Raw genomic sequence first — 16,908 nt, forward strand, 5'->3', positions numbered from 1 at the left:
GTTGTAGTTTGATCTCATGGCTGTAGAATTTTTCAATAGGTGTGAGACAATGTGCTTGTCAGTAAGTGGTTAACCAGTAGCTGCAAAAATTAGGAGGAAACAAGGTTTTTTTTCTATTAATTGTGACTCACCTCTCTTGATCTTTTGGATTGGGGCTAGTGAGACCCCATTGGTGCCGACTGTCACACCCATGGTGGATGGTGGTAGCTTCGGCGAGCACAGTAGGGTCGGGGTCCCATTGGGTGAGTAGCTGAACAGAGAGCTTCCGAAGCTCTGTCGTCTGCCCTCTCGCCGGTTACTATCGATGGCGGCCTGGAGCTCATTGGGGTTGCTTAGACCTCTTTTGTCACATTCATAGGGGTACAGGTACTTCATGTATCTGAAACAAGAAAAGAAGTCAGAGCTTTGGTGCAATGTGACAAATGAGTCCAACACTAAAAAGTTCTTGGACATTAAAGCAATGGCAGCCACAACGTAGAAAGGCCCAGTCTGTCTTCGTGCCGGTCCCCATTGAGGATGAAACTTCAAAATAACAAGGTGTTTATAATTGGTTTTAGTTTGGTTCAGAGTCCCGGTCATGATTATGATTATTATTATGCAATGTGATTTGGAGTTAAGTTAAGGGTGAGAGGCGGGGGAAAGCATTATGACAATGAGAAACCTTACTATGTCCCCACAGGGAGAGCAATATACACACACACAACACAACACACACATATATGTACATATATATATATGGATGGGCTATATATGTGTGGAGGGTGAAGGCTGCACTGGTGATTGATGTATATATATATGCGTGTGTGTGCGTGCATGCGTGAGTTGATGCCGGACTGACTGTGTGCGGAGGGTGAAGGCTGCACTGGTGATTGAGGTAGGCAGATTTAGTCCTTTGGTGATCTCTCTCCATAGCTTCTTGTTGATGACTACCACCAGGCCGCCCTTCTCTGTCACCAGCCGGTAGAGCATGTACAGGTCCAGAACCTGTTTGGCCATGATAGGTATACGATTCACCGGAGTTCCTGGCAACACATACAAGAAAATTATTTACGCATTCCACCTGGAAAAAAAAACTGATTCAAAAATCTGGATGGACACAAGTGAGGCCAGAGGTAATCAGTGACTAATGGGTTGGTAGATATATTATCATGCTCATACCATCTTGAGAAATCAGTCATGACAAGAAGGTATCTTTTTGGTCGTAAGATTGATGAGTCATCAACAAGTATTTGAGACTTGTACTTGTTTAAATTTCACATTTTTGGAACGTGATAATTTAACAAGAAATTATGTTTACTTGATACTGTCTTTGTTTTGTTAGAGACATGCTGGCCCTCAGTCTGTGGTAGCATGTGCGTTGAAGGAGGAGGACAGGGCGGTTGTGCAGACGAGCAGGTTAGCCCATCCGAAGTCTTTGCATAATGCCCTCGGACATATAATATGACAAGATAAGGGGGTTGACAGAGAGTATCCTTAAATTCGACCCCGAATAACCAAAATAAATAAAAAAAATAATAGACAGACATACAAAATGAACGTAAAGAAGAGCACATTGTAAACCACACTACATCCCGGAATATAAGACAGAGGAGAACTTACCTCTTTTTTGCATGAAGCTGAAAAGATCATCTAGAAACTCTTTTCTCTTTGGGTCTCCATCAAGTTCATAAAGCTGAGAGAGAAAACAAAGAAAAACAAAACTCATAAATCAGAATCAGATGACTTACAACAACAAATTTAAGCATGCACAGATGAACACTGACGAACAGTGGCAGTCCTACATTAAATAAACCCTCCCCCCCAGAAAAATCCATACAGCTCTTGTTAATCAGTTATATATTACAAATGCAAAACTGAATTGTACACGTGTAACCACTTTTCTACATTACAGTATTTCTGAATAGAACAAAAACTAAAATGTGCCCTTTCCAGCTTGACTTGATGCAATGTCCTACTATTTCAGCAAAAGAAATTTGCTGCACAATTGAAGAGTTTTATGCTGATGGCAGCCAGGCCGGACACACCGGACTGGTTGATGTGCAGCTGCGCAAGCTTCAGCTACGCAGCGGAGGTAAAACAACTCCTAGACTTATCATGGTATAATGATGTCTTACACCCTTGTATACAATGGATTTGTCATGTGTGTAACCTGATGCAGAATGTGTGTTCCTCCGACTTTGCAGATGTCTGCGGTGAACACACGACAAATTTGATTTGTCAACATCTTGTCTGTTTTGTCACTGACCGGCTTCCTTCACTCAAGTAGTTTCGGTTGTCAGTTCTCATAAGGAGACGTGATTTGTTGGTTTAAGGAGACGACATTACCACCATGTTAGCAACCGTTACTACGATAGTCTCAGCTAACGGCGGTGAACAAAAGCGTGACTTAAGATACTCCAAATGTATCTTCCCTGAATACACAGACAAGACAATCTCAGGAATATTTCAATTTATTCAGAAACTTGCAAGTTTATTCCCAAAACATGCAAGCTTTTACACGATGATGACAGCTCTCAGCTGTCTTCCTATATAATCATAGAAACCGGAAGAACGGGAGAGCTCACAGCGCCACCCCTATGTTCTGTATGTAAGCGCAGTCATGACAGCGAGTTAGAGTGACAGTCGTGTGTTTTACTTGCACCTGAGTAAATGTGTCAGTCCATCTGGTGCATGCAGCTGTAGCACTGGGGCAAAAAAAAAGGAACGTGGCCCATGCTGCCGCCCCCCCGTTCGCAAGTGTCTAAAACCGCAGCAGCTGATGAAAATGTTTCAGAAATGAGAAAATGAGACATAAACCTAGGGGTCCACTGACAAAAAAATAGGACTTCAAAATGATCAGCTCAGTGGTCAATGACCACCCTCTCCACACAATACAAAAATAAGGTGAAAACTCAACCATGAGAAGCCACTCTTTTGATTGTGCGGACAGATAGACAAACATTTTAGAAAACACTGTGGCTCGGTCTTGCTTAATGAGAACCTGATGTGGGTTCAGCTGCTGGCTGGGTCCCGGGCTCTGGAAAGTTCAGTGAAAGACAGCAGTAAAAAGTGGGGCGCCGACTCAGTGTAACTCAGTGTAATTGAGTCACTGCTTGTTTTTCCAGCTCCCCTTTCACAGTGACATGAAATGCCCACACACACCTTAGTCATGGTCAGGCATCATTGAGAAACCAAATGACAAATGTCTCATATCATCAGATTGCATTTCAATTTTTACGAGGTCAAAATTAGTCTTATATTTGTGGAAAATTATCAAGATGCCAACATGCAATTTAAATTATGTCTTTTTTTAATAATAGGTGACTGACATGTAAATTTGATGGGCAAATATAGGCTATTATTTTGACATGAAACTATTGCCTGAGGAATCAATGACCTTTCTTTCATTGTGTTATCGGTACGTAAAACAGATCTAAACTGGTACTGTACAGAGAAATAATGTCTAACTTTACATTTGCAGAATTTAAATGAAAACCAAACCTTTTGTGTGAAGATGAACTTTGACATTTGCATATGTCATGGAATTGTTTGATGATGCTTTGAATGTTTTGAATTAAAAGAAGATGTCTTGTTTTAATCCCTGAGTTTAATATTCCACATGTTAAACAAAATTGTCTTTTTCTTTTTTATTTGGCGTCACTGAACATTTCATTCCATTAAATATCGGACTTATTGAAAATAGAACAGAAATGGATGGGAAATCGTAAAATGTATATTTAAAAAAGTTAATTTAAAATTATACTCAAATGATGAAAATAGGGTTTGAGAAAACATTTGTATTCTCAAACCATAATCAAGAATGAACTTGAAATTGAAATCCATATTCCATATTTCATCCCCGCCCATATTGATGGAGCACATTGGGGGAGCACAGATGTAAAAACATGAGAAACCGGCATCCCTAGTCACTTTCGCTTGTCTCACCTGATTTGCAGTTCAGCGTTAACTCAAAATATCATCTCAACCTTGACACCAATCCAGACAAACATCCTTTTCTGCATTTGTTTTGTTCTACTACTATTGAAAAGCTTATGCACAAGCTTCATGTTCACATGCACTGTGTACACGCAGTGTGTAGATGCACCGCGCTGTCTAACTAGTTTGTAGTTAGATTAACAAAGCGCTCCCTACAAGCCTAGCATATGTACTACATTGCTTTAGGTCATTTTAAGTGGATTAGCGCAGAGGCCTGAAATGGTTTTCACTTTCTGTAAACTGAGACAAAAAAACATCTGACAAGAAAATGTGCAGCTCTGAGTTGATGTAGCCTGAAAACACCTGAAAACATGAGGCCATCAAGTGACAATATGATGTTCTCTATTTTCTAAGTGCAAATTTGGCGCTCACAATGAATTTAATTACTGGTTGGCTTGATTTGTCCAATAGTCGACCTTTATTGCACATTGGCAATACTGACAAGGAAGCAAGGAAGTTAAAATGCCATCTGTAAATATCTTGGTCGCCTGAAGTTGTCACTGCAAGACAACCTATAGATCGAATTCCAACAAACAACAAATAAACAAATAAATACAGATAAAAAAAACACTGAGAAAACCTGATTAACATTTTTGGCAACATGTAGCAATCATGCTTGTGAAACATGGACTCATAGATGCTCAAAAGCCATCCAAACAACTTCAAGACGTTCCACACTGCCATCAAGCCCCCCAGTCAGAGGAAATGAAAAGCTGGCAACATTGTGACAATCATGGCCCCTAACCACGAACAGAGTGGCTCTCATTGTGGCATGCAGCCCTCATTACAGACTCAGAGCTGCTGTAATAACCTATTATCTGGTGGGAGGAGGGTGCTGGGAGGGGGTGTTTGACTGAAGAGTAGTGAGGTTTCTCCTAATGTACATGCCTGTGGGAGACAAGGGGGGTGGGTTTAATTACAGGATGCATGCATTACGTGAAGTGCAGCACCATAAATCTTGGAAATGACTCCCTTCCTCCCATCCCCCCGCTCAGCTTTATTTCTTCTCTGTGTCATCAGCACACAAACAAATATTTCCATGGAACACAGAATGTAAAAATTACAGTCCTGACACAGTGACAGTCAGACCTGCGAGTCAACATGACACACACATGTGCCACAAAACGCAATGATTTATGATTTTAAGTGACGCAGAACAAGACTTTGATAAACATCAGGTAAGCTTGCTCCTCTAAAAGTCGCTGGTAACAAGTCAGACACGCTACCCAGGTTGCATCATCATAAATTCAACTCGCAACAACCATGTCTGTGAGAGTTTGAAGATGTCAATCCAGTGATATTTTTGTCACCGAAGCGATTAGGTAAATTACAGGATTACACAATGCACAAAGCCATCAAACTGTTAAATAATGCATCATTCTTGTGATCTTATTCACCAGCGCCTTGGCCAGTGGACAACGAGCTACAGTAGAGATAAGACTATTTAGAGCAGGAGGAGCTCATTAAGGAATAGGAAATTCAGGGATAAAAGCCTTTAATCAGATTGATGAATGACATGAACTTGAGAGGGGTAGCAGTTTCTTCATGTGGTCAGGAATCATATTTCACTGAGTGGTCACAGTTATTTTTGCACTAAAGAGGGCGACTGTGTGACATTTTGAGCCACCTCAGATGACTTCCTTCCAAGTGTCGGAGCAGGGGCTGCTCTCCAAGTCTCTGCTGGAAGGCATAACTGAAAACACTATTGGGACACATCAGATGGAGATGGTCCTGGTTTACATGCAGCAGAGAGAATAAATGAACGATGATCAACTCCATGACGAGAGGTGGCGCATTCCATATGTTGTGAATAAGGTGAGGCACCAAGACAAAACAGAAGTCAATTATGCATGTAATTTTCGTCACTTAAACATGCTGAAATATAATGTGTAATAATTTCATGACACTAATGTAAATAAACCATGTTATCCATCTGTTCATAATTTCACTGCCTTTTTATTATAAAAAGTATTCTCAGTATAAATCATAAATACTGCATCAGCTTTTTATGTGATGAACATCTTGCTAAAGGTGCTATCAATAAAACAATTTATTAAGACACTTCATGACAAGGATTTTTATATTTTTTCTGTATATAATTTATTCCAATGGGAGGAAATATCGTAAAATGAGCATCACTTATAAAAAGAATAGTATTCTAAACATTCTAAACCAAAAAAAATAGAATTAGTGATGAATTATGACAAAGGTACAATTTACTTGTACCTTCAAATGTACCTTTGTACATGTAAACACATGCAAAGGACTGCAAGTGGCCCAGACTGGCACATGGCCCAGCTCGGCCTTAAACAAATAAATAGTGTCATCTAATCTTTGTGGTTGAAGCCCTGATCGACACATCTGCAGATTGGTGTCATCACGATGCACAACGCAGGTTTGTGTATTTACATCACATCACATAAAGACTGAGGAATGTAGCATTGCATTATATACCCATACTGTAAACGGGAGCATCATCTTTTCCTTCACAATGGCTGCACCTTCAACTACTGCAAATCTTTTTTGCAATGCCAGAATGGCTGTGAATCGAACAGGTATGCATTTTATAGTCAAAGATCCTGCAGAATTGTAAAAGACACTTTACCATGGATTACCAGCCAACAAACAAATACAATGTGACAGTTGATTATGGAACATTCACTGAAACCTCTTTACTTTAATACCGCAAACTTGTACATCGTCAAACCTTCTAAAATATTTAGACACACAACTGTCAGCATATTATTGGGCTTACTTGGATCCTTTTTAACCGCTTTTCCTAGTGACTGCACAAAGTGAAACACTTTACATCAATGCAAAGACAATGAAGCCATATAACGTCGAAGCATGTTACTGACTGTGTGGGAACAAATTTACAACAGAACAGAACTGATCACATCTTCATTCGAGTTAATAAGTAACTTTAGGTATGAATTATTCACAGATGTACTGTGACAAAACTTCAACAAATGGTAGCATCAGTTTATATTTTAACATAACTCAATGAATCATTTTGCACATTTAAACTAGACAAAAAAAAAAACCATTTCCCCAATTCATCATCGGTTCCTTTGATTGAGAACAACCAATGAACCCGTAAGACCACAGCCACCAAATCATCATCTGCTCTCATGTTCATCAAGCACCAATATTACCACATGATATGATTCCATGACAATAAAATGAGTTTCTTACACATTTGATGCATCTGTAAACTGCCCCTCAATTCCTCACATACATGCACACTTCATCTGTCTCAAAAGGGTGTGACCAGAGTAGTAGTATCTGTCTCCTGGATTAAAGCTCAACTCAGATGAAAGATGAGAAACTTGATAAACGACCTGAAACTGAGCCAACTGGTAAGGCCGGGAGCAAGTTTCTCATAAAGGTTGCTTCTAAGACAAAAACAACAATAAATCACACACCGCAGTCGTCTTCTGAACATATTTGATGCACTCATTTATGAAAAAGATGAATGAATATTTTTGTGTTGTATATGGGTAGAAGTTATTTTTTATTTTACTCCAGTGTTTGATCAACTATTGATTAAAACCTGAAATCATAACTACATTATGTTGAATTAGAGTTTGAAGTTACAGAAAAAACATTAACATTTAATTATTATTTTGTGTGAACAATACTAAATTACAAAACAGTTAGACACCGCTACACACCACCTTTTTGTAGCTAAATGATGAAACAGATAAGTAAGGCTACAGGCCATTAAACAGCTTCCTCGGCACTTAATAACAATACTTTAGTGTCTGAAACAGAAATGCTACCATGTTTATTGCATGTAGAGCAAGGAAGTGCGACCTGATCACAAGTGGTCATATGAGAAGCATGTGGAGGCCGGTTCTAATGGCAGGCGTGAACTGATGTATGCAGAGCTGATGACATGAGCCGTAAGTCGGAACAAAAATGCGCTGCTGGGTCATAGAAAGAAAGTGTGTGTATATATATATATATATATAATGTGTTTGTAAATGACTTTCTTTTTGACCAGCTTGTTCGCTTCGATGGTATATGTGGCAGGACCACATTATTTTCATGACTGTGCAGTGCAGCGCTGCATCAGCATAGATCTATATAGAGTACAGAACGTCACAGAGTCAATCCATCACAGATCTTCAACACGTTCCGATCGTTCATGATCTAATATCGCACACCCCATAAACCCTGTGCAACCTGTTGAGCTATTTTTTAGGTGTTAGGTGCTGTCATGATTCGTTTTTATTTTGGTTCAGTAACTTACGTTTTGTGTTTCTTCCTCTCCTCATGCTTATGGTACACGACAGGAGTCAATCATCTAATCGTCATCAAAGAGCACATAAGGTGTTTCCTGGTTTGTTCTGTCTGTTTGTCATTGCTGTTCATTGTGTTTTGTCTCTCTGTTTACAGATTTACGTTCTTTTGATCTCCTGGTTTTGGTGACACTTCCTGTTCGGACATTTTGACTTCTCTTTGTTCTACCAGTTCAGTGACGCTTTCTGTATTTAGATTTATTGTTCTGACTGTAGAGATGCAGATATGCTAAGATATGAAGTTTGCAGTTCAGTGTGCATCTTGTGCCTAATGTTGACTAATATTTGAGCATTAAATTTGTCCTCAGGCATCTTACTGCTGTTAGTCATTCTTTCATTGTTCTTCATTCATGTGCTGCTGAGATGTTCCATTGTGTCTACATGAGAACCTTCATCTTGTAAGAAGCCATCCAGCCTTGAAATGTATTAAATTCTGGAAAAGAAACCGTCAGTTTAATGTGAAATTCGAAATAATTAGAGTTTTCTTATTGTTCGTATTTGAACAAACACCAGGTTGGGGGAGCGGGCGCATTCTCCTTTAGATAAACGCAAAAATAATAACAAATGGGGGGTGTTGACTGAAGAGGCGGGCATTAATGCCATTCTGGATGGAAAACAGCAAATAAACAAAAAGTTCTTGACTGTCAGCCAAGCCGTGTTGTTTTGTCTTGTCGCAGAGTGACGGTCTCTGACGATATCATCTCAAGGTGGACTCTCCTCTCAATAAACACAAAATAATAACAGGCCGACAGTCTTTTTGCACATGTTCACTAAATTTTCTAATGAATATCTTTGAAATTTAGGATGGAAACATTTGGTTGTGTTATTCTTAAATTGTTCTTTATTTGCAAAATCAGCAGTACCTTGTTTTGAAGCAGGAATATGCCTCTTAGTATGCTTCATTTGATTTGCTCATATAATTTGTGTGGTTCTAAATACCTACATATTATTTTCTTTAACTAAATAAAACACTATTAATGTACTTTTTAAACATTTTGAGCACATTGCAACAGCACAGCGATAATGATGGCAACCACAATAATTTTGGTCACAATAGCCGTGGCACTGAATTTTCGTACCGTTACACTCAGGTTGTTCCAAAGCCCAAGTAGAAATATGTGAATGGGAGAGTAAATGCACATTTATTGCAGGACACAATTAATTAAGCCAAATAACTGGTCAAATGCAAACTTAATCATCACTGATAAAGTTAGATTTGCACACTCAGTGTTCTGCCAGACCTGAATACGCCTCACTGGATTAAACCCGCAGCTTTTACAGATTTTTTTTTCCCTGAAATATAAAATCATTTGTACAACATGATATCTCATTTCCAATTTTCCAACCCTCTCCCTTTGCTAGAGAACACAACATCAGAAATTCTATCGCCATCGTGTACCACACTTGACCACAGTGAAAAGCTGTAATGACCCTGTCAATGGTATGGGACTGTGTCGAATGCTTATACTGCTTGGCTACTGTAGGATATAATTGTGGACACAGTATCTCTTGCTGACTCAAGGAAAAGGTGCAAAGTACCCAGTGGACTCTCAAACTCTCCAGTGCCGCTTGTCACAATTCCTGGCTTGTGTACTTCTATTACAATCTGTAGATGACAACTGTTTTGTATGAGCATGATGAATGCCAAAGCAGGGCGGTTCTCAACAAACTAAGATGAGTGTGATATAATGGGACACTGTGAGACTGCGACACCCTTTTCTTAATCGCAACATGAAGTGAATTTGCACGGCATGTTCGGGGAAATACCAGACAGATGGAACAGATGAAAGTATTTAACAACCACCAACAGAGATGCTGTGATAATGTTTGTCTGAAGGCACAGAGATGCTGACAGAGATAAAGTGCCAAAAGTTAAGAGGAAGAGCTGCAGACAAGATGAAGTTTGTGCTTGGTGGCTTCTGAAGTGTTCACAATGGTAAAAGATGAAAGAGAAATTAGTAAAGACATTCATGAGTCTACTCGGAGATCCTGCTCAATGGATGGGTAGCAGTTTGACTGCAAGCATTCTCCCGGGTATGTCCTTTGCACGAGTGGACTGAAGCTTGGGGAGCAATGAAAGTGTATGTCCGTATGAAAACAAGACATTGCCTGCACTCACTGATATCAGTATGGAAACATTCAAATGCAAACCATTTCCTCAGCTTTGCACACTTTCAGACCAATAATCGTACTGATAAAACTTGCGTCACAAGAGACTTTAATGATGACACCCAGGACAATTCATTTACATTATTATACCCTCTGTTTGAGCAGGTTAGAAGTCTCTTTAGGTTTACCCCTTCCACACAAAGACAGAGACACACTGTCCTCCCCACAGATAAAAACACACTTTTTCAAGACAATATTTTGTAGTGGTTAAAAAGTTGCTGTGTGAAGTCCATGGGGCTGTTTGCAGTGGCTCTGTTTGCCGTAGCTCTGTTTACAGCGAACGGCGCGTCATCAATCCCATGATTCGTTCCGGGTGACATGAACGCGCTTTTGATGTCATGAACCAAACAGATCAGGTAGAGCAAAATTACCAAGAAATAGATGAACATGGTTCTTTCACAAAGAAACCATCACTTATCAGCTCCCTACAGTAACACTTCTGGTAACTCTTTAACCATCCGTTGCCATGCGTTGTCCCTTTAATGAGTATATGTAGCATAAATTTGACAATTAAAGAATGAATGAAGTTAATGGAGCGACGAAATCATCAAACATTCAGGAACACTTAATTTCAACTGCAGAAATTATAATCATTAAAAACAAAAACCTTTACCTGAGAATGAAATGTGACACAGAAAAGGGGAGTATTGCTGAGTGTTACAGCAATAGATGATGGCTCAATGAAAAGGCAAATGCAGTTTTACTGCCATAATTGAATAAAGAACAAAACATTCATGACACAGTTATTCCGGCGATCTAGTGACTGCAATCAACAAAGCGTGACGAAGACCTTGAAAATGTGTTGTAGAAGAATGGTTTGGATTTTAATTGATTCTTCAGAAAATTGCATCTCTCTCCCTTGCTCTCTCAGACAAACAATTTATTTTCAATAAAATTAAAAGAACAATTCCAAAGGGCTTGGCTCATGAACGGTAAGAATAAATAAATGTGTTACTACAAACAAGATGTATATCACGCATGAACAGAATGCAATTTTAATATTTAATTGTAATTCTTCATTTTGTGGCTTACAATACTAACATGCAGAATAATTGATCTAGTTGACGGTTTGACACTTTTAATGTTGAATTAATGATAGGTATTTCCAGGGCTGGATTTCGCCCATTGGCTAGCTAAAAGCATGTTTATCAGTTACAGACAAAAAACTTGAAAGAAATAATTGGAAATCATCAACAGACAAATGGAGGGTTTTATCATTTCACACTTATGTCACGTGAACTCGACAAATACAGTAGAAGGAAATAAGATTTTATTCTTTAAATAAAAGCAAATGCAAAACACAACACAGAAGGGAACTGATCAAAATATTTTGAAAATAAAGGAGAACACTAATGATGGCTGGCCTTTGTGTCATTTTGGATCACCGTCCACACTTAGACAAACACAACTTGCAAGACAGAGTTGGAATTGAATAAAATTATGCAAATTGAGAACTCAAAGTACCAGTTATTAGTTATACAACCCGTTCATAAGACCTAGATGAAAAACTGTGGCGGAACAAAAGCTCAGTGAGCGCTGATCAGACAGCAGTATCAGCGCAAACCTGATGGGCAATCTCAATATGTGTTGCTCCCAATTGGCTATTCAAGCTGGACTGTGCCTGCTCCCCATGCTCAGAGAAAGACTGAGCAATTTAATGTTTAATGTCAGCTGACTCCCATTCAGTCTGATCATGGTGAGTCCCATGAATTTTTAAAGACATCCTGACATTGCTCTCCATCTGGGCTCCATCTGCTTTGTCTTTGGTGTTGAAAGCAGACAGAGACTCTGTAGAGGAAGGAAGGAAGGAGGAACATTGTTCAAGGATGAGGCAGGGGAATCAGTGAGGAAAATATTACAGATAACTAATACCTCATTCACATTCACATATACACAAGCCCACGCCCACGCACAGGTTTGTGTGGTACGCCTTTCCACAGCCTCTCACCCTAAACCAAAACAAATGGCTAAACCTAACCAGGATGACGCAACCAAACTTAAACCCAATTATAATGACTGTTGTTTTGAAGTCTTCATCTTGAAATTGAGGCTTAACTTTGTGGAGATCAGCCAAAAGGCCCCACAAAGTCATAAGGGCCCCACAGGTCTTAGCTTAACATATAAAAAGCTTCTGTTGTCGTCTCTCATGTCTCTTAGGACATCTGTAATTGTACACCAAAACACAACTTTGTAGGTATCGGGACTATCTTTATTAAAACTGCATCACTCTTAACTCAGTGTGGTCAGACATTGAGGTCTCCACATACTTTGCACACACCTCAGCCAGTCGGCTCACCTTTCATTGTTCCCCTTCATGTCCCTCCCCCGGCCCAGGAGAAACAAAACCCCAACACAACGACCATAAAAACCTGGCCCGGGGTGATTAACCTCCACCTGCACAGCTTTACACAGAAACAAAAAGCAGAAGCGGAGAAAACTTGCATCAACCATTCAGTTTACTCCACACACATATAGGTACAAGTCTAGACCACGAATAATCTCAGTACCACTTGGTACGTTTACTCTTAATGCAGCATGGAGCCTAAAGGTCTGATTTGTTTGACTATGTCAGTTCCATGGTGAAGCATTGATTATTTAGGTCAAATTTCTCTGTGGTTTATCCTGATGAAGTGACAAGTACAAGTGAATCTGAGCTAAGTGCAAGAGTGAAATGTGAAATGATGAACCACCACCAATGATGCAAGTGGCTCCATCCGAATCACAAAAATCACCAGTCATCAAAAAATCCCATAAAAGTGATGATCGTTTGACACGGTCTACACATGTTTCAACCCAGAATTCACTTGCCTACATTTGACATCTTGTTGACAGTCACGTGTGGCCACTCATTTTCAATCATGAAGATTGAAAAATTTGGAAGGTCAGTCCTCTTCTGAAGCCCAGGAGCGCTTCCCTCTGACTGTCCCAGCAGTTGACTTCACTCACATGACAGAATTGCACAATTAATGTACAACAAACAGCTGTCAGGGGAGAACAGGCAAAGCAGACAGGTAGCGAGAGGCCATTTCAGACTGTTATATTGTTCTCTGTACACAGCAATCATGCTGAGTGATCAACAATTTTAACTGAAGAGTCAGAATCAGCGCTTCGGACAGCTACGCTTGACAGCCGCCCCAGTCACGCAGCTGTCATCATTGTCAACACGCTTCCTTTGTCAGAGCTCTGAATTAAACTCGCAAATGAAATATTCAAGAGACTCCGTCGTCTTTGAAAATCAGAATGAGCTTTTGATCACTGACATGAGCACCAACTAACTTAGTAATCATGCTAACGCTTGCTAACGTGGTGAAAAAGTTGTCTCCTTAAACCAACAAATCACGTCCTCTAATCTTCTTGTCGGAACAAATGATCAAATCACCCTGCATGAATGTGGTGGAGAAAAATCTACACATCAGCAGACCACAGTCGTAACGAGTGACTAAAGACATCTACTATCAGGTTTGTCATGTGTTCACCGCAGATATTGGCTAAAACAGAGGAACACACATACTGCATCAGGTTACACACATGACTTCTCCATTGTAAACAAGGTTATTAGACATCATTAGTCTAGAAGTTTGTTTCCTTCTACTGCATAGCTGAAGCTTGCGCAGCCGCACTTCAACCAGTCCGGTCATAGTAAGCTACTCGGCGTCGTGCTAGCTTAGTCAAGCTATGAACCGCATTACCCAGATCCTGTGGTCCAAGTAGGAGAAACACAAATTTATCTCCAGTAGTATCTCCAGTTGGACTAAGCTGTTTACACGCTTTTTAAAAGTCTGGACTAGCACAATAATTTCGTTTTCCAAGTCGTCATGCAACCGTGCTCACAGTGGACTTGTTAATATCGGAGTGTGTCAACAGCTCTGTGTGAAATGACGCTGCACTCTGGAGTGCCTCGGGTTGACTCTTTCCTCCGATGAATTATAATGACTTCACAGTGATCAATGATGAATGATACATGAAATATATGACACAAGTTTGGTTTGGTCATGGCAATGGGAAACTCTAAACTAACTAACTTCAAATAGTATGATAGGTCAATGATCTGATGATGATCTGATGACGATCCAAGTCTGACGACAGTGACTGAAAGTTCTCACTGGCATTGAATTAAATCAAACATTCCTCCTCTGAGTTTTTGTCACTACTGATGTAATTGAGCTGTCAGACTGAAGCTTGTATGCACGTTTCTAATGAAATTGATAAAAGATGAAATTGAAATGGATTAAACTCAAGTTTTCATTCTTGCCTTAGTAATTATTTGTAATATTTAAATACTGTATATGATGAAATGTCAATTTAAGAAAAATGTCACAGTACAATGTGAATACTGAACCAATGTTTGATTTCAAGAACATTTGCGTAAATTTGAGTAAAAGTGGTATCAATAAACATCTAAACAACTACAAATTCTCTCTCAGAAGTTGGCAGGTTTGGCCATGTGTATGAATGTTTTCAATATATGTTGGGAGAAAAATAATTAGAAAAAAAGTTGATGTTAGATGTTATGTCGCACTGACATTTTTAGTACATTATTTTCTGAAAGGCAGGAAAAAAGCCAGACAACCATTTTTATAGCTTCTTCTACTGACGAAACCAAATATGTCTGTTTGGAAAAGCCTGGAAGAAGATAAAAACATTTTTATCTAGATGCTTCAAAGAGAAATGGTTTCATGGGTCCACTTTTCTTTTATTATGCCCGTTCTAATTTGGGTCACATTAAATAGAGTTTCCTGTTTTCCCAACACGCTATTCCAGGAATTGTAGTTTTAATGGGGTCCAGTTGTCTCAAGTGAGATGACAAGTTAGCCCTGCATATTTGTAAGTATTTGTACAATCAGTGTGCATTACATATATCCATTCTCGAATATGAGATTGAGATCCACTTGATCACATTAAACTATGGACATTTTAATGTAATAAATGGTACGTCCACAGTTAATCCATGAATACATTGTAAAAATAGACATCTTGAATGACCAGTGTCGTTGGCAGTGCATCACCACTAGCCTTGTCAGGAGAACGTGTGAGATGCAAAATATGATACGATATGTAGCTGCAATGGGGCATTGAAATAACATCACTATCCAAGCAAATTACTTCACTTCATTTTGCAAATGATGCCAAGTTTTTTATTTTTTTTATACGTTGAATATTACTTTTTTATAATTCAAATTGATTAAAATTGGTCACATATCTTGATTCAGGACAATCATTCTCACTGGTAAGGGATTGGCTAATAAGTCAGGGGTGCTTTTGTTTCTCAGCATTTGTACAGCAACATTGGTCTTTGGTTCAGATATTTCACAGTCTTTCTTTACAGGACCAATCTCCCTCTAGGCTCAATACTGCCTCATTCTATTCAGACTCTTACCCCACGCCTTGTCAGTTTCCTCCCCAATTGTTCCCCAAATTCCCACTGTTGAACTAAATTGTGACCGCCCCGACGACAGATATACAGTCAGATGAAGACCAAGCGGATACAACACACTAATTCCATTTGAAGGACATTGTAAGAATCTCTAGTTCCAAGGGTGCACATTATCACTCTGCCTCAGGCACATTCCAGCAGCCTCCACCCATCTGCCAAAAATAAACCGTATACTGTTAACTGTTTCCTCTCCAACAAGAAGTCTACAAAGTACTCTTGTCACTACCTAAAACTGTGCCACAAGATAAAATTTAATTGGGCAAGGTCAACCAGCTGAGGTGAGTGTTCATATGAGTCCTCTCCATAAATTAATTTCATTGAATCACAGCCAACCTTGGTGTTATTTGAACCTCCTCTGTGCTAAAACAAGAGCAGTAGTGGAAAACAGTAATATTTTGGGGGTTTAATTATTTCAGCGATTGACAGCCTGAGTTATCTCAGACAAAAGTGCAGATATATATATATATATATATATATATATATATATATATATATATATATATATATATATATATATATATATATATATATATGCGCTCATGAAATGGGGCTCTAGAGTCACAGTTGGCTGCCCGATGCAAGCATCAGCTATGTGAATCCAGCAACGAGTCCTTGGTATAAATTTGATAATAACTGGCGGACGTACATAACAGTTTAGCATGAGTATTAAACTTGTGTGCTTGACCAGCAGCTCTGTTGAGCAGGAGACGCACTTGAGCCCAGCAAATTTCTATCAGGCTCTGCATATTATATTGCAAGTGTTGGTTCTGCATTGCTTGGTTGTCAACGCGTGAAAAGGCCAGTCGTCTAGTTCAATACCATAAATTTGACAAGATTCCTCGTTGTAGCTTTGCACTTCTTGGCACAGAACAGCTGCTAGCTTTAGCTTTAGCTTGACCAGCTTCAAATGCTGTTTGATCGGCTGGCTGAGTTTCAAGTAATAAATGACATTTTTTGTTTCTTTGTTTTTTTTTGCGCAAAAATGTTCAGTTGTGCTGCATGTGCTTAGGCAGTGAGTGATTCTGA

At 39.3% G+C, this 16,908-nt stretch overlaps 1 protein-coding gene across 2 annotated transcripts in view; it reads right to left on the reverse strand.

Annotated features, from left to right (window-relative positions):
- arid3a (AT rich interactive domain 3A (BRIGHT-like)) overlaps window positions 1-16,908 on the reverse strand; it is a 43,776-nt gene that overhangs the window by 8,210 nt on the left and 18,658 nt on the right. For both annotated transcript variants that reach the window (XM_053878523.1, XM_053878515.1), the window contains 3 exons: window positions 1,600-1,672; window positions 839-1,022; window positions 132-379 (listed from right to left, as the gene is read on the reverse strand). In XM_053878523.1, the coding sequence (XP_053734498.1) occupies window positions 132-379; window positions 839-1,022; window positions 1,600-1,672 (505 nt within the window). The remainder of the gene's footprint in view (window positions 1-131; window positions 380-838; window positions 1,023-1,599; window positions 1,673-16,908) is intronic.

Source organism: Synchiropus splendidus, chromosome 1, assembly GCF_027744825.2.
Source record: "Synchiropus splendidus isolate RoL2022-P1 chromosome 1, RoL_Sspl_1.0, whole genome shotgun sequence".
NCBI classification, from domain to species: domain Eukaryota; kingdom Metazoa; phylum Chordata; class Actinopteri; order Syngnathiformes; family Callionymidae; genus Synchiropus; species Synchiropus splendidus.